Source organism: Salmo salar, chromosome 01, assembly GCF_965601325.2.
Source record: "Salmo salar chromosome 01, fSalSal1, whole genome shotgun sequence".
Classification (NCBI taxonomy): Eukaryota; Metazoa; Chordata; class Actinopteri; order Salmoniformes; family Salmonidae; genus Salmo; species Salmo salar.
In genome coordinates, this window is record NC_138291.1 from 86058298 (window position 1) to 86076657 (window position 18360).

Genomic DNA, 18360 nt, shown 5'->3' on the forward strand with positions numbered 1-18360 from the left:
CCGTTTATTATGTTCAACATAGGAGGGCCAAGCACAGGAAGCAGCTCTTTCAGTAGTTTAGGGTCCAGTATGCAGCTTGACGGTTTAGAGGCCATGATTATTTTTATCAATGTGTCAAGAGATATAGTACTAAGAAACTTGAGTATCTCCCTTAATCCTAGGTCCTGGCAGAGTTGTGCAGACTCAGGACAACTGACCTTTGGAGGAATATGCAGATTTAAAGAGGAGTCTGTAATTTGCTTTCTAATGATCATGATCTTTTCCTCAAAGAAGTCACTGCTGAAGTGAAAGCCATCCTCTCTTGTGTAATGCTGCTTTTTAGTTAGCTTTACAACAGTATCAAAAATAAATTTTGGATTGTTCTTACTTTCCTCAATTAAGTTGGAAAAATAGGATAATCGAGCAGCATGGATGGCTCTTCGATACTGTCTTTCCAAGCTAGTCAGAAGACTTCCAGTTTGGTGTGGCGCCAGTTTCGTTCCAATTTTCTGGAAGCTTGCTTCAGAGCTCGGGTATTTTCTGTATACCAAGAAGCTAGTTTGTTATGACAAATATTTTTAGAGGTGCGACTTCATCTAGGGTATTGCGAAAGGTTAAATTGAGTTCCTCAGTCAGGTGGTTAACTTTTTGTACTCTGACGTCCTTGGGTAGGCGGAGGGAGTCTGGAAGGGCATCTAGGAATCTTTGGGTTGTCTGAGAATTTATAGCACGACTTTTGATGATCCTTGGTTGGGGTCTGAGCAGATTATTTGTTGCAATTGCAAACGTAATAAAATGGTGGTCCGATAGTCCAGGATTTTGAGGAAAAACATTAAGATCCACAACATTTATTCCACGGGACAAAACTAGGTCCAGTGTATGACTGTGGCAGTGAGTAGGTCCGGAGACATGTTGGACAAAACCCACTGAGTCAATGATCGCTCCGAAAGCCTGTGGCCTTTTCCATGTGAATATTAAAGTCACCGAATATTAGAATATTATCTGCCATGACTACAAGGTCCGATAGGAATTCAGGGAACTCAGTGAGGAACGCTGTATATGGCCTAGGAGGTCTGTAAACAGTAGCTATAAAAAGTGATTGAGTAGGCTGCATAGATTTCATGACTAGAAGCTCAAAAGACAAAAACGTCTTTTTATTTTTATTTTTTTGTAAATTGAAATTTGCTATCATATTACATCAAGGATTAGATGCAATATGGCGGTCGTGCCAACATATCTCATCAGCCACCTGGTGTAATCGGACTTTGTCGATCTGAGGCTCTTTCCCCTGTTGCCTCCATCTTCCAAATCCCACCATCATCAGCCACCTCAGAGCGCAAATGGTCCTTGTTTGGTAACACACACACCAAAGCATGCAACAGGCTGACCAATACAAGGGTTGAAAGTTGGTGGCTCTCTGGGCAAATTTGAGGCTTTTGGAGGCTGACAATGAGCAATCCTAAACAAAGTTGGAAAGTGACTGAAGATGAGGTGTGAGTCTGATGTTCAATATGTGGACATTGAGGTACAGGGAGAAGACACCAAGGCTTTAGTTTCTAGACTCATTTTACAGATGTATGTTAAATGTTTTTTTGGGAGATGCGATGGATCATTGGGGATCATTCAATATTCCCTTTTGTTGTTCAGTGAAATCATCCCATGTGAAGTCAACTCAATTAATTAAAGTTCAGTTCGTAACTAAATTTTTTTTATTTCTATTGGAAGGATTTCATCTTTTGCAATTATGTCTACTTATGATAAGGTCAAAGGTTTATGTTTCTGTCTCCATATGTGGTAAATATATGCAATGCCAAAAACATCTACATTTTAAATGGTATTAATATTAGTTTGCATATATTCCCTTTAATTCCCACGTTAAGTTTCCACCTCTGAATATTTCCAAAAATGTAACTCTACAGTACAAGTAACTATGATAAACCCAAGGGTAATTCTTCAGTTGATTTGCATAGTGATTGACTGTTTACTCCCCAGTCCCATAGCATTCTCTCTTAATAGTTTATGAAGTATGGTGTCTTGATAGTCAGGTTATTGCACCTTGAAATTCATGCACATGTCAAAGCTGACACTTTGCAATTGGAAGTTAATCTTACTTGGGTTTTAAAAACATAAAAGAATCACAAAATGGCATATCTGTCAAAGACATTTAGAAAAATGTTGATTTATTGTGGGCTGTGGCTTGATTTGAGTACAATTGGACTGTTTAGGTATAATTCAGATTAGGGCTGACCTCATTTAGTCGACTGGTCCATTGTTTGGTCGATATGCTGTTGGTCGACCGAGATTTCTTTAGTCAAGCAGTCGCAAATATATTTTTTTAGTCAGTGGTCTAATCCATTGCGGAGGCCATGGGGATGGCACAGTCCATCACTCTTAAGACGTGATACTGAAATTGTATATGTTTATTATGTATGAGCAATGGTGCAACACTAATAAATCGAATATTTTATAACGTGCTTTCTCCCGCGTTGTATACGGTCGTTGTCTGGTTTTGTAACAATTTTCAGTGCGCTGTAGAATTGGCGCCTTTCCCTATGTTGCTATGTGCATAATAAAGTTAACCAGCATATTTGGATTCAGAACAATGCAACGGAGGCAGCAGAAATGAGGGAACAGCCCTTGCCTTAACCTAATTGTCTAAGAAAATTGAGGAGAGGGGAAACCCCAATTTAATTAGGTCTCTAGCCTAGTGGTTAGAGCGTTGGCGGCAGGTAGCCTAGTGGTTAGAGCATTGGGCCAGTAACAAAGGTTGATGGATCGAATCCCCATCTGACAAGGTAAAAATCTGTCATTCTGCCCCTGAACAAGGTAGTTAGGACAGCACCTAGACAAGAAAAACCACACAGCCATTTTCCAAGCAAGGAGAGACTTCACAAAAACCAGAAATACAGCTAAAATGAATCACTATCCTTTGATGATCTTCATCAGATGGCACTCATAGGACTTCATGTTACACAATACATGTATGTTTTGCTCGATAAAGTTCATATTTATATCCCCCAAAAACTTTTTTTTATTTTTTTACATTGGCGTGTAATGTTCAGCCTCCAACTTCCGGTGAATGAGCACATCAATTTACAGAAATACTCATCATAAACTTTGATAAAAGAATTATAGATAAACTTCTCCTTAATACAACCGCTGTGTCAGATTTCAAAAAAGCTTTACGGCGAAAGCAAACTTTGCAATAATCTGAGTACAGCGCTCAGACATCAAAACAAGCCATACAGATACCCTCCATTTTGGAGTCAACAGAAGTCACAAATAACATCATAAATATTCACTTACCTTTGATCTTCATCGGAATGCACTCCCAGGAATCCCGGTTCCACAATAAATGTTTGTTTTGTTTCGACAAAGTCCATATTTATGTCGAAATACCTCCTTTTTGTTCGCGCATTCAGTTGAGTAATCCAAATGCACTGTGCTCGCGCAGTAAGTTCAGACAAAGTCTAAAAAGTTATATTACAGTTCATAGAAACATGTCAAACGATGTATAGAATCAATCTTTAGGATGTTTTTATCATAAAGCTTCCATAATATTCCAACCGGACGATTCCTTTGTCTTCAGAAATGAAAAGGAACACACCTAACTCTCACGGGAGTGCGCACGATTGATCTCATGTCATTTTCTCAGTCATCTGACTCCATATGCTATTTTTCTCCTCCCATTCACAGTAGAAGCATGAAACAACGTTCTAAAGACTGTTGACATCTAGTGGAAGCCTTAGGAAGTTGAAAATGACCCCACAGACACTGTATTAGATAGGCAATCACTTGAAAAACTACAAACCTCAGATTTCCACACTTCCTGGTTGGATTTCTTTCTCAGGTTTTTGCCTGCCATATGAGTTCTGTTATACTCACAGACATCATTAAAACAGTTTTAGAAACTTCAGAGTGTTTTCTATCCAAATCTACTAATAATATACATATCTTAGCTTCTGGGCCTGAGTAGCAGGCAGTTTACTACAGGCACGCTTTTCATCCGGACGTCAAAATACTGCCCCCTACCCAAGAGGGGTTAACTGAGTTGCCTAGTTAAATAAAGGTAAAAATATATATATATTTTTTAACTTTTTCTCCATTTCGTGATATTCAATTGGTAGTTAGTCTTGTCCCATCACTGCAACTCCCGTACAGACTCGGGAGAGGCGGATGTCGAGAGCCATGTGTCTTCTGAAACACGACCCTGCCAAGCAGCTCTGCTTCTTGAAGTACTGCTCACTTAACCCGGAAGCAAGCCTCACCAATGTGTCGGAGGACGCACCGTACTACTGGCGACCGTGTCAGCGTGTGTCTGGCCTGCCACAAGGAGTCGCTAGAGAGCGATGGGACAAGGATATCCCGACCAGCCAAACCCTCCCCTAACCTGGACAACGCTGGGCCAATTGTGTGCAGCCTCATGGGTCTAGCGGTCGCGGCCGGCTGCGACACAGCCCAGGATCAAACTCGGGTCTGTAGTGACATGTCAAGCAATGTGATGCAGTGCCTTAGACCGCTGCATCTGTTGCCTGTTTTTAATCTTTTCTGTGATGTGATGAGGCTTTACACTTTTTCCCGTTAGAACAGACTGGTATTACTTTGAATTTATTTCTTTACACTGTTCCAAACAGGCAGAAAAATAATATTGTAATCTAACAGTACCTGTTTGTCACACACATGCACGCAGCTCTCGCTCCTAAACCCTCCTTTTCCTTGATCTACTTCCTATTGGTGTTGTTGTTATTGTTTATTATTATTATTATTATTATTATGGTGACTATCATTATAATAAGTAATGTCGTTATCATTAGTATCCTTGTATAACCACCATTGAGCTGTAGACCTATGAGCGTGTCTTGTTTAGTCTTAATACCGTAACTTAGGCCTGTATTTCAATATATAGGCTAATGAATCAATCATTCATTCGCTCATGCCATCACACAGCATACGAGAGACATTCATGCTTTGAAATGGAATTGAGCATTTTAGTTTTCCAATGAAATAACAAAGGGAGCTTTGAATAATTAGCCTAAACAATAAATAAACCGCAATTAACGAATGCATGCCACTGTTTTTAGTCTGCTGTAATAAAGGCTTTATATCTTTCTGGTGCTTATTTAGTGTTTACACTTCCAAATGGTCAGAAAAATAATATTATAGTCTAACAGCAAATGTTTGATCTGGATCTCCAGTAGTTACCACGGCTAGGTCAAATGTATTCCACAGATCTGACCTCCTCTTTCCCTCCTGGGCAACCAGTTATCATTCGCCCATTTCGAGAGACTTTTTCACGTCCTCCGCATCGGTTTTGTTGTCATGCGTTACTGTGTCCGGAATTTGTTATAACCAGTTTATTGATGTGATTAAGATAGGGCCAGACCTATACAGTGGTTCCTCCTTTTAAAAGTTAAGTCATTCTGCGGCACACCTTGCGTGCTGCCGCAGCATTCTGTGGCACGTCATTTAATTCTCTGCCATTTTTTTTTCTGTTAATACAAGTTATTGCTAGTTTGACCGCCAGAGGGCATCTTTGAGAAGAATTTGATTGTATTCTGTATTGGCGCAGACAGGGATCGGTTGAAGAGCATGCATTTAGTTTTACTTGCATTTAAGAGCAAGCAGTTTGAGGCCATGGAAGGAGTGTTGAAATAAATCATTGGGTACAGTGTAAGAAAAATGTAATCTGAAATAGGGGGCCTAATTCATGTTCAAAGTTACAACATAACATACATAGGCATTTCATCATTAAGACCTTTAGGAAATCATGTCTGGAGGGTGAAAATCCCAAAACATTCTGGCAGATTTTTCTTTTGTGGCTGGCAGTTGGCATGGACCAATTTATCGCATAAATAAAACATGCCAGTGTTTCTTGACCGCATCTCCCACTTTTCACGAGTTCTAAGTATATGTAGTTGTGAACATTACAGAGTGTTCTTTAGCTTTAGTCTTTTTTGTAGCAGTTCATCTCGTGTTTTCCCCAATGCTAAATGAAGAGCTTCATCCACACATTGTGGAGAATAGCATTTTCTTAGAAACCTATTGCGCATCTCTGCTGCTTTTTCTAGATAGTCCTGAAAATTATTTGTTGTAAGTTGGGGAGGAGGGGGAGTTTCACACTTAGCTCAAGTTGCGGGGGGTGGGGGTCACACCTAGCTTGGCTATAATACAATTCTTTAGTAAAGGTTGAATAGTCTATTGTTAAGCTAATAGCCCATCCTGCTACGCTTGTGAAAAACTAATAATGCTTTTTCCCCTTTCCACGTTTAAGATTCCAATTGATAGTGTTTTTAGCCACAATCGGCCCCAACCCCAATTAATACATTTGGGCACAGTCGATAGCGTGCTGGACTTCGGGCTAGAATGTTGAGGGTTCGAAACCTGCTCCCTGTTTGCTATAATGAATGAGTTTGATACACCTGGTATTGGATATGACTGAAGGAAATTGCTAAATAGCCATTTTCGTAAATTGACTTCATGACAGAAATATATGCACTTTCATTTGTCTCTACATTGACTCACATATTCCTCTCAATTGTACATTTATTGCTTGACTTGTTATGACGTTAAAACTACATTTGCTTCCCCGTAATGTTTGTCAGCCACCTTTGCTGAAGTCACCAGGGACGGGTGGCCCGCGTCAAATTCGTAATTGGAACCACTCGATATGATTGGTCATATGAAAACCTTGGAACCCAAATGCATAAAGAGTGCTGTAACTCCCCCTTGGGGTGTTCTGGAGCAATGAAGCCGTGACGCTGGGTACCTCTAAGTCCCGCAGTGTAAGCTCGCAACTTTTAAAGGAGGAACCACTGTAGGTCACATGCATGCGATGCTTACATGTTTCACGTAAAGAGCGCAAGGGTTGAGGGAATAGGGAATGTTTCTCATTAACAAATTAGGGATTTCGGTAACAGAACTTTTCATTCAGAAACAAGTAAAAAAAACAGCGGCTGAACTGTTGCTGCTTCAGCACAGAGCAATAAATACTTGCTGTGGTGCTTTTTCACTACAGTAGGGAGAAGAGCAAGACAACGTCACACAGGCACTCGCTGTGTTAAAAAATGAAAGTGTGACCGTCGGGCTCATTCTTGAGTCATTTGTGTCTCAATTATTTGATCAAAATGTGCTTAAAACATCAGAATAACACTGTATATGTAGTGGATTTTTTCAAACACATAGGGTGTGTGTCTATATATGGGAAATTAAAGTTTAAAGATTTCGACCAATCAATTGGTCGAAAAACAGGACAACTCTTGGGTCACCAAGATTTTTTGGGGGGGGATAAAAATAACTTTCACTACTCAACATGCTTTAATGAGTAAGTACAAACATATGTTGGGGGGGAAAAAACATTTTTGGCTTTTATCAAGCTGCCAGTTAAGTGACTGACCCACTTCTCAACTCTAACATTTGTGGTTCAGTATCTCAAAAACACAATCCAGCATTTCCTTTTGGTATTTTGTTTTTGCTTCTCAAGTTTATTTTCCTCTTAAGAACTTTCACCTGGGCATCACAATGCGAACAAGTAGAAAAATAATACCTTAAGTTTATTATGTAAGACTTATATTACAATCACTTTATTAGCTATAAAATTCAGAACATGTGAGAGTATGCCCGATGACTCTGATATGCAAAGTGTTCTGTCATGCAGATAGTTTGATTACTTAAACAAGTCTCCTTGGTCATTCCTAATTCCTCCTAAGACTTAAGTCCCCTTTACACAATCCCTGACTCTATTCCACAGATCTTGTTAAATGCCTATTTACTATGACTTCATTTATTGTTCTTCATAAACACAAAATCCAAAATGTTTTAAGTGATGTTTCTTTCAAGTGTTGACATCAGCCTTATAACAAGGCCCTATAAACATGATTTTCCCATACTCGCTCTTCCTTCACCCATTGCTTCCAGGGGCCGTATTCATAAAGTGTCTGAGTAGGAGTGCTGATCTAGGATCAGGTCCCTTTTGTCCATGTAATCTTATTCATTATGTTCTAAAAGGTAAAACACCTACGTTGAGACTGTTTTTGAAGACAGGACCACATTTGCACCCCCCTAGACCTTCAGAACAAAGTTTCTGAAATATTTTGGAGTACAGAGCACAAGTCCTACTTTTTTTTCATATAAAGTCAGTGTGGACAACCTAAAGATCCATCGTAGGATGGTTCTTACAACTGTCAGCTGTATTTGGCCACTGAATTAGGGTCTGAAATGCTACCCTATTCCATATGTACAGTAGTGCACTAAAGTAATGCACTGCATGGTGAATAGGGTATCTTTTCAGACGCAGGCCTTTCATTAGCTCTGGCTTTGTGCAGTTTCCTGTTTACAAACACTGTAGTTTGTGGGTAACATGTCTACTATGAACAAGCCTATGCTTACTGTGCCTTCCCTAATGTATCTTTTTCAGGTTTGACGAAATTGCAAAGAAGAGCAAAGTTGAATACCATGCAGGTGGCTCCACCCAAAACTCAGTGAAGATTGCCCAGGTTTGTCTTTTCTCTGGGCCTTTTCCTTTCCTGTGTGTGTGTGTGTGTGTGTGTTACAAATGGCACAATATTCCCTATGTAGTGCACTACTTTTTGACTGGAGTCCTATGGGCCCTAGTCAAAGGTAGTGCACTATATAGGGACAGGGTGCCATTTGGGACGCAGCCTGTCTCTCTGTGTTGTGAATTTACAGTAGTGTGCTTGTTGCAACCTTAGATGTGTCAGCCAGGCAGTGCTGGAAATGGAGAGTGTGGGCTGCTGTAACAGTTAGTTGACATTAAAGTTTTAGGCGGTGCAGATATCAGACCTGCGACGAAGAGGAAACGGGGAGGTGGGGGGATTAATAATATGTTCAATGTGATCTAGTTGACCTAATTTCCTGAGACATATCAAGCATCAATTAGGAAGAATTACATATCGATGCAATTAACATGCCACAACAAATTATGTCAAACAAATGCTGATCTCCTCTCTGGCTGTTCCACAGATTCCAGCTTCAAAAAGAAAACTGGGGGATTGGCCCCATAATCTAAAATAGCAATATTGACTGATGGGAAATATGATTATATTACGAATTCCATTTTCTATTCTGACTGCAATAAGTCTACATATTTGACATGCGCTGATTAGCTGTTGTTTATAAGCCTTTGGTCTGTTCACAATAAACAAAGAAGGAAATAAAACCACTCAGCTGACAGAGATATTGCTGCTTCCAAAGAGAGAAGATGGGTGAAGGTGCTAATTGACAGAATGATGTGTGTCAGAGCCACCATTTACGTGTGTTTTGTTTTATTTTACCTTTATTTATACAGGTTAGTCTCATTGAGATGAAAAATAGATTTTAAGAGAGACCTGGTCCAACCAAGACTGTTTGTGTTTTAGAGAGAGTGAGAGATGTGTTGGGGGGGCGGCAAAGCCCCTAAGGCTGACAGCAGCATCTTCATGATGTAGAGACATTAAACATCCTTTTCAAAGAGAGATACCAGGAGAGAGTGGCAGCCAGAGGGAGAAAAAGAGCAAGAGTCGGAGAGAGAAAGCTGTGCACCTCCATCTCAAACTCTCTTAAATGATGAAGATCAGAAACATTTACCTCCCTCTCTAAAGACGTCTGCAGACACGAAGCGAGAGAGACACGAACTGCCAACATTAGTTCATTTTTTATTTTGCGCTTTATTTGGTTTGCCGCCTCTGTTTTTACCCACTTGAGTGTTGTATTCAGTTTGACTCTATTACAACCTTGAAAATTCAGAGCCAGATATTTTCTTTAACACTGATTATTTCATTTCCTCACTTCGTGTAGCAAGTTGGTTAGAAACCCATACATTCAGTTGGGTCTGGGATTCTGCAGTTAAGACCTAGACTAGACCTTGACAAGTAGCTAGTGTTCATATTTTATTTAAGAAGACGTTGAGGGAACCGCCTCAGGCCGTGCTCAAGCTCCCATGTGAAATCAGATGGAGAATTAGAATTGCACCGTTCACTGCCAACAACCAACGAACACTGAACAAAGCTTTTTTATGTTCTATTTTAATGCCTTTCAGAAAACGTTCACCGCTCATTTAAATTGACTTTATAAACACAGCAAACCAGAACCTCGGTTTGTTTGAGGTGTTACCCTCGTTTACAGTATTCGATGTCAGGAAGTAGTTTCTCCTAATACTGTATAATATGTAATTAAAAAAAGTACACCCCCCCCAGCTTTCTACCTAGCAGTCTCAGAAAAAATATTATTTTATACATTTTACCTTGAAGTGTTGTTGGCTACTGCTTTTTCACTCCCTTACTTTCACAGGTGAGACAGTGGTGCTTCTTTAAACTGTTGTAACTTCAAAACCGGGATGTATTGTGGGAGCAGAAACCTTCAAACACGATGATATGCACTGCAGCACTGAATCCACTTCAAAGGGCCTCAGAGAGACTAAATTAGATGCTCATTCTGTTCCAGGGGTAGGCAGGCAGGTTCACTCAGGATTTCCATCACCACCTCTGGAAGAGGGAGGGACGAGACAGAGGGACGAGACAGAGGGACTGAGAGGAATGTTCAGAGGATTTGCTAGTGAAATCGCTGCACACACAGGATGCTGGGAACCCTAGGTGTGGGGGCGGCTCAATGACTGGCTGTCAGCTATGGGATGCATCCCAAGATGGCACCTTATTCCCTATATAGTGCACTACTTTTGACCAAGGCCCATGGGGATCTGGACAAAAGTAGTGCACCATGTAGGGAATAGGATGTTATTTGGGACTTGGCCCACATCTACTGACAGCCAGTCATTGATCCGCCCCCACACCTAGGGTTCCCAGCATGTTGTGTGCAGCGACCGAAGCTGCTTCTCTCCTTCCCACACAGAAGCACCTGGTTCATTTGATGCTCTGAGTTAATTCAGGGTTTCCCAAACTCGGTCCTTGGGACCCCAAGGGGTGCACGTTTTGGTTTTTGTCCTAGTGCTACATAGCTGACTTAAATAATCAACTAATCATCAAGCTTTGATAATTTGAATCAGCTGTGTAGTGCTAGGGCAAAAACCAAAACATGCACCCCTTGCGGTCCTGAGGCTTGAGTTTGGGAAAACCTGAGTTAATTATTTCTGTGTCATCAGCATTTACATTTCTGTCATCAAGGAACAACCTCAGCCTGGAAGAGAACAGAGAACGAACAGACAATTTTAGGCTTAGGTAAAACCATAGTTGATCAAAGGGGGAAGCTACGCTAGCCTAGGATGGATCTGTGTTAGTTTTGTCCTCTTCCTGTAACTGCCCACACTCACTTCAAAGGCTGTTAGCGGGACTGCGTGTTAGTAGGTCATCAGTTTAGGGATGCAAACTTGTCACTGTTAAGAAATATCCGGGGGGGAGCAGGGGATGCTGTAAAAGTGGGGCGCAAACAGATGTTCTCCCTGTTTGATCACTGCCTTTTCATCATGCACTCCATTCAACAAACTTTGTTTGACTGACAAATTGGAATGCAACTTGAGGTAAGCAACCTGTGTTATGATTTTTTGCTGATGAGAAGCAAAATTAGTGCAAATTAATACACGTTTTTTTATTGTTAGCTAGCTACATTATCATCTAAGTTAGCAAGCTAACATTACCACCCACGTGCCTCAGCTAACTTCGTGTGGCCTCAGCTTACTTCACCTGTCTGTGTGTAATAACGTATAGAACACTTTTATTCATTGGAGAAAGCGAGGGAGTAACTTTATAAACTTGGTTGCTTTATTATTAAAACTAGCATGGTAGAACAGGCAGGCAGCGGTGTATATTGGGGGGTGTGACGTCCCAATACTCTTAACAATGATACCAATGAACAACTGGTTGCGTGTTTGTTTAATGACCTTAGGCAAACCCACATTACCACACTGTGTGGCTATTCTCAAGTTATGTAGAACATGAGAAAATAAAATATTATTATTATACTGTGTTATTGGCATAAGTGTAATTTATTTATTGTTTAATTTACAGAATGAGAGAATTTGAGGAGAGGAATGCCCTGACGGTGTCTTAAGCTTGAGTCAGAGTTGAGGTGTAATTGAATGCAAAGACGGATGTCAAGGGAGTGCAGAAAATCTTCCCACTGTAAAAAAATAAAAAGTAGACAAGGCAGATCGTGCAATTTGCATCCTCTGCTGTAAGGATATCAACTATGGAAGCAAGAGCTCCCAAGCCCTTTTGACACACTGCCAAAAAAGAAAGTGCACACTATTTTGACAACACTGTGTGATGCCAGGGACACCGATGCCAATAACACAAGGCCCTGAAAAGATGAGAGAAGGGGTGCATGTGCCAGTCCCTGCCTGTGAAAGAGTTGCAAATGCCGAGGTGGGTGCATTTAAGCCAATACAGGCTAGTCAGTATTTCATGTGTTACTATATCAATATGATATCAGCGCACCAACTCTTTGGTAGAAATTGCTACCTTCAGGAGTCTCTTTATATACAGATGTTCCAGAAAGACTGTCAAGTTGACAAGGGACTCTAAGAACATCCGCACTGCAGCAACAAAGGACAAAGGTCAGAGACAGGAGAACCTGATGAAGAAGAGGCAGGAGTATGGTTGCCAGCCAACATCCAGTGCCCAGAAGACCATGAAGACGGCAGAGCGACAATGCAGAGACAAAAAAAGATCAATCATATAAAAATAATAACACAAGGGATAAATCACAATGAGTAATGATAACTTGTCTATATACACAGGATACCAGTACCGAGTTGATGGGTAGGGGTCAATTAAAATTGTATTTGTTACATGCGCTGAATATTATTACTTACAAGCCCTTAACCAACAGTGCAGTTCAAGAAATATATACAGGGGGTACCGGTACTGAGTCAGTATGCAGTGTACAGGTTAGTTGAGGTAATTTGTTCAGGTAAGGGTGAAGTGAATCTGTATAGTTAATAAACAGTGAGTAGTAGCAGTCTAAAAACAATGGGGGGGGGTCAATGTAAATAGTCCGGGTGGCCATTGATTAATTGTTTAGCAGACTTGGGGGTAGAAGCTGTTAAGGAGCCTTTTGGACCTAGACTTGGCACGCCGATATCGCATGCCGTGAGGTAGCAGAGAGAACAGTCGGTGACTGGGGTCTTTGAAAAAAGAAATTGGCCTTCCTCTGACACCGCCTGGTATATAGGTCCTGGATGGCAGGAAGCTTGGCCCCTGTGATGTATTGGGCCATACGTACTACCCTCCATAGTGCCGAGCAGTTGCCATACCAGGCGGTGATGCAACCGGTCAGGATGCTCTCAATGGTGTAGCTGTAGAACTTTTTGAGGATCTGAGGGCCCATGCCAAATATATTCAGTCTCCTGAGGGGGAAGAGGTGTTGTCGTGCCCTCTTCACGACTGTCTTGGTGTGTGTGTGGACCATGATGATTCCTTAGTGATGTGGCCCGAGGAACTTGAAGCTCTTGACCCGCTCCACTACAGCCCTGTCGATGTGGGCGTGTTTGGCCCTCTGTTTTCTGTAGTCACAATCAGCTCCTTTGTCTTGCAGACGTTGAGGGAGTGGTTGTTGTTCAGGCATCATACTACCAGGTCACTGATCACCTCCCTATAGGCTGTCTCGTCGCTGGTAATCAGGCCTACCACTGTTGTCGTCAGCAAACTTAATGATGGTGTTGGAGTCGTGCACGGCCATGCGGTCATGGGTGAACAGAGAGTACAGGAGGGGACTAAGCACGCACCCCTGAAGGGCCCCTGTGTTGAGGTTCAGTGTGGCTGATGTGTTGTTGCCTACCCTCACCACCTGGGGGCAGCCTGTCAGGAAGTCCAGGATCCAGTTGCAGAGGGAGGTGTTTAGTCCTAGGGTCCTGAGCTTAGTGATGAGTTTGGAGGGGACTATGGTGTTGAACACTGAGTCAATGAACAAAGAGAATGAAGTCTTAGTCCAGTCAAAAAGGAAGAAGGATAACATGTAGGCAAGTGTAGGCGAGATATGTGAGTGATAACCTCTTATGTTTATTATATTGATTATGTCTGGTCCTCTCCCACTGTCACTGTTCCTGTTCCACTGGCTGGGGGGGGGCGGGGGGGGGGGGGACTTTGCCTAGGAGAAGGTGGCTGCTAATGAGTGAGTGTAGGCTAGATATGCGAGTGAACCTGTTACTGTTTATTATTTTGGGGGTTATGAGGTTTGTTAGGCTGACAGGTCAGATTATACTAAGAGGAGACTGAGTTGTGCTCAATGTTGGCTGAAAATAATATTCAAATTATGTTTTTTAGCAGATAGGTAGGTCTAGACCTTCACCTTGCAGTGCTTCATTAAACCCACTAGAAAATGTATGTTCTGAACAAGAAAATAATTCTAACTCTGTTTTGCGAGACTGATATTATCACCTCATGATAAACCTTCAACCTAGAACAAAGAACTCAACCCCCCCTACCTCAGGATACTATTTTCTGTCTATTGTGGTTTGGAAAGTTAGGAGTATTGAGATTAGTTCAAATATGTATTCTCTGAAATTATGAAAATTGTATGCAACATTTTTTGTCACCTTTTTGTGTCTCTGTCAATTGATGCTAAGTCAGTCAGTTCCCTAGGAGTGTTTTTCTCTGAACCTCTCTTGTGATCCATTCAGCCACAGCATATCCAGCTTTATACAACGGGTGGTTCTAATCCTGAATGCTGATTGGTTAAAACCGCATTCCAGCCGGTGTCTATTCCACAAGTTACCACCGGCTAAATCTATAATGTTAAAATGCCTATTTACTCTGTTGCATCTGACTGCTCAATCCACTGTCTCATCAGTCCAGCCAGGTCATTTCTGAACTTGATCTCCAAAAAAAGCATCAAGACATTATCTTTCACACGGTGTGACACCCTGCACACCCCAGTCCCATGGCAGATGTCGGTCTCAACACATTAGTCATTTCCCTATCTGTGTTCCTGTTCCTCTCACATCAGCTTTAGTTGTCAGAAAGCCGCTGAAAGTTGTGAGCTTGTATGCAGAGCTCTTTGGTTGTGATTCCCTAGAAACAGGGATGTGTGTGTGTCTTTTCCTGGGCTTTAATAACATGCCCTGAAGGGGTATCTTGTATCAAGGATCACCTAGTGGAGCACTCTGTATACCCACTGTAAGGTGACACAGCTCTCTCTCGATTCTCTCGCTCTTCTCTCTCTTTCTCGTTCTTCTCTCTTGCTCTTCTCGCTCGCTCGCGCTCTCGCCCTCTCAGCCTCTCCCGATCTTCTTGCCCTCTCTCTCTCTCTTTGCCCTCTCCTCTTTGCCCTCTCTTGCCTTCTCTCGCTCTCTTTCCCTCTCGCTCTCTTGCCCTCTCTTGCTCTCTTGCCCTCTCTCTCTCTTTGCCCTCTCTCCATCTTCTCTTTTGTCTCACATGCAGCGCCCATACAGTACAGTGAGGAGAGGGAAACAATCCTATTTCTCAGTCATCATACCGTCTAGGGAAAATGGTGGCCCTATTCTTTAGCATGTGAGCATGCAGTGGGTGTGTGTGTATGCCTTACGTGTGCGTGCAGAGTGTTTATCACCGGTGACAGCGTTGGGGGAGTTGGGGGGGGGGGGGGGGGGGCGTGTGACTGGAGGGCTAGTATCAGGAAGCACAGTCAATTCATTTACAACCAACATCAAAGTCCACCTACAGCTCCTTAGGGTCTGGAGATTGAAGTTGTCTGTGAGAGAAGCCAGTCTCCGCCTGCATCCCAAATGGTACCCTATTTCCTATATAGTGCACTACTTTTGACCAGGGCCCATAGGGATCTGGTCAAAAGTAATGCACGATAAAGGGAATAAGGTGCCATTTGGGACGCACACCCTGTCTCGTTCTTGTAGATAGTTCTGCCTGCTACCTGGGAGCTAGATTGTATTACAAAATGCAAATGGAATGTTTCTTGTAAACTGGGTGTTTTTTCATTATGATCCTCATACATCAGCTGTATTGAATACATCAACTGTATTGAATTGAACTGTTATTTTTGTTATTTTTCATAACTATAGGGGGGTCCTCTGAATTTTTCATTGGCCTGTAGGATAGATGAGGATTTTTAAATATTTCGCCAACTCTTGTAAATGACTGCAAACATACTCATAGTTTCTCAGACTTTTTTGTGTGATTCTATGTGATGTTTGTTTAATTGATTATGCAATTCAATCTAATGTTTTGAGTATCGCTTTAAAAACGTTGTGATAAATGTTCCCTGTCTTTGTTATGGTTCTGATGCCTGTTTAACATTTCCTCACATTTTGTCAATCGTGGAGAAAGGAGTTTTGTCCCAAATGGCACTTTATTCCTTTCACAGTGCACTACTTTTGACCAGGAGCCATAGGGCACTGGTCATACGTTTGCACTAGGTAGGGAATAGGGTGCCATTTGAGACACTTCCCAGGGTGTGTGTAAAGGGGCCCAGGCTAGGCTTGGATAGGACTGAGGAGTTTGGGCAGAGTTCTTAATTGGAACCTCATGTGCCTAACAGTACACTGTTGAAAAGTTTCTTTATAAAAAAAACAACAGACTCAGAAAGACCCTCACCAGCTCATATTTTGTAGGGATACTTCAACTGGGTTTGATTTCTTATTGTATGCACTTATTCCTGAGGGTGAAAATATTCCATGACCTCATGTTTGGCTTTACAGCTTGTTCTGTTAAATAAAGAACGAGCAAGAGAGAAGGCAACTTGCCTCCTCCCATTTGTATGGACTGAATCAAGAATTGCCCCAGGTCTGTTAGCACTTAATGAGAGCAGGGAGAATCATGGTGAAAGGGGAGAGGGTTTCGTGTTACAGGCTATGTACATTCTGGATATTTGGGGAGAGGATGTACTAACATGAAAAATAAAATCCATTTCATATTTTACTGTACTGTTTATTTCGTACATCCGATCCTTAATCACACTCCTTTACGACGCAAGTTTAAGCAAATGTTCTCATACTGCCTCTGGGGAGATCCGAGGGGCGTTAGTTTGAGCCCTTCAAAAACAAATTGTTCTTTACTTTAACTGAAGAGCTTTGATTTCTTGATCACTCTCTCTTTCTCTCTCTCTTTCTCTCTTTCTCTCTCTCATATATGTGTGTGTCCCAGTGCAGCTGTACTTAAATGAGAATACTAATGCCTGATTAAAACCAGACCCCTGGTGAGCCTTGGAGTTTCTCTCACCCATCGCGGAACAGAGCTCAAGTACACCTTTGTTGTTAAAGCAAAGCCTCTTGTTTGTTTAAACACAGGTTTAAGTGTGTGTGATTTTAAGACAGGTTAATTGCAACACCACCAGTAGTGCTATGATCCCACCGCTAGCCCTCATTCATACCCCATTCCCCTGCTATGTAGGGGTCACAGCCCATTAAGGCTTAGCCCTCATTCATACCCCATTCCCCTGCTATGGAGGGGTCACAGCCCATTAAGGCTTAGCCCTCATTCATACCCCATTCCCCTGCTATGGAGGGGTCACAGCCCATTAAGGCTTAGCCCTCATTCATACCCCATTCCCCTGCTATGGAGGGGTCACAGCCCATTAATCTGTGATGTGAGAGAAGAGGGAGAACACCAAATGGATTCTGTAGTCCTCTTTTCCCTCATAACACCACTCCTCTGCATTCCAGGTGTTCCATCGTCGTGTCGTTAGAATAGACGGTGAGGCACTTGTTGGAGGGCCTTGCTCCCTCGATTGTTTTCTTCCCTCAGAAGTGGCGGCGGGCGGAAGAAACGAAACGCGCCGCCTCATTTGCTTTGATGAGCGATGTGTTCATGCGTGGGCTCCAGTGTCACCCGTCATGAAGCAGCTGTGATGTCGCAGCTCGTGTCTGCCTGGAACATTACTGCCATTTACCCAATGATGAAGTGAAGAGACCTCTGTGGATTCCACATCTTCCCATCCGCCCCATTTGAGCAAGTGATTCACCACCATCTCCCCCATCCCTCCCATCACCACTACTGTGACTGTATGTTACTGTGCGTTTTAATCTTTAGGCTTTATGATCAAGAGGATAACTGGTAACTGGGTGATTTTATTCAAGTTCTTATTTCAGAAGGATTTGTTAACAGCTGATGGCTTAATACTTAGCCTACACCGTTGTTCTTCATTCTAAAATAACCCCCCAAAAAATTAAGAAAATGTTTCTATTCCATTTCTACACATATTTACTGCAATTTTCATCTGTATTTGCTCTAGCTGGGTTAGAGAAACATCACAGCTTGTTGTATAGGTGACGTATTACCATTTGCTGTTGAGGTTAATTTGCCGTCAAATTTGCAGAGTTAATTTCAGCAGCCGGCAGGAAGACGGAGGGGAGTAACTCATAAGTATGCATTGGAAAAGAGTGTTGATTAACATTGAATGCTCGGGAGACCGACACACTCGATATGTATCATCTGGCCTCAGAGCCTGCCTGGCGCTGCTGTGGAATTGAATGTGATGTCTTGCGTAACGAGTCCTTGATTCCTT

The 18360-nt window shown here is 42.1% G+C and overlaps 1 protein-coding gene across 1 annotated transcript in view; it reads left to right on the forward strand.

Annotated features, from left to right (window-relative positions):
- The window catches only part of adkb (adenosine kinase b), a gene marked incomplete at its 5' end in the record, with an annotated part of 290820 nt that overhangs the window by 67136 nt on the left and 205324 nt on the right, over positions 1-18360 (forward strand). The window contains 1 exon segment of the mRNA NM_001165301.1: positions 8393-8471. Coding sequence (NP_001158773.1) covers positions 8393-8471 — 79 coding nt within the window.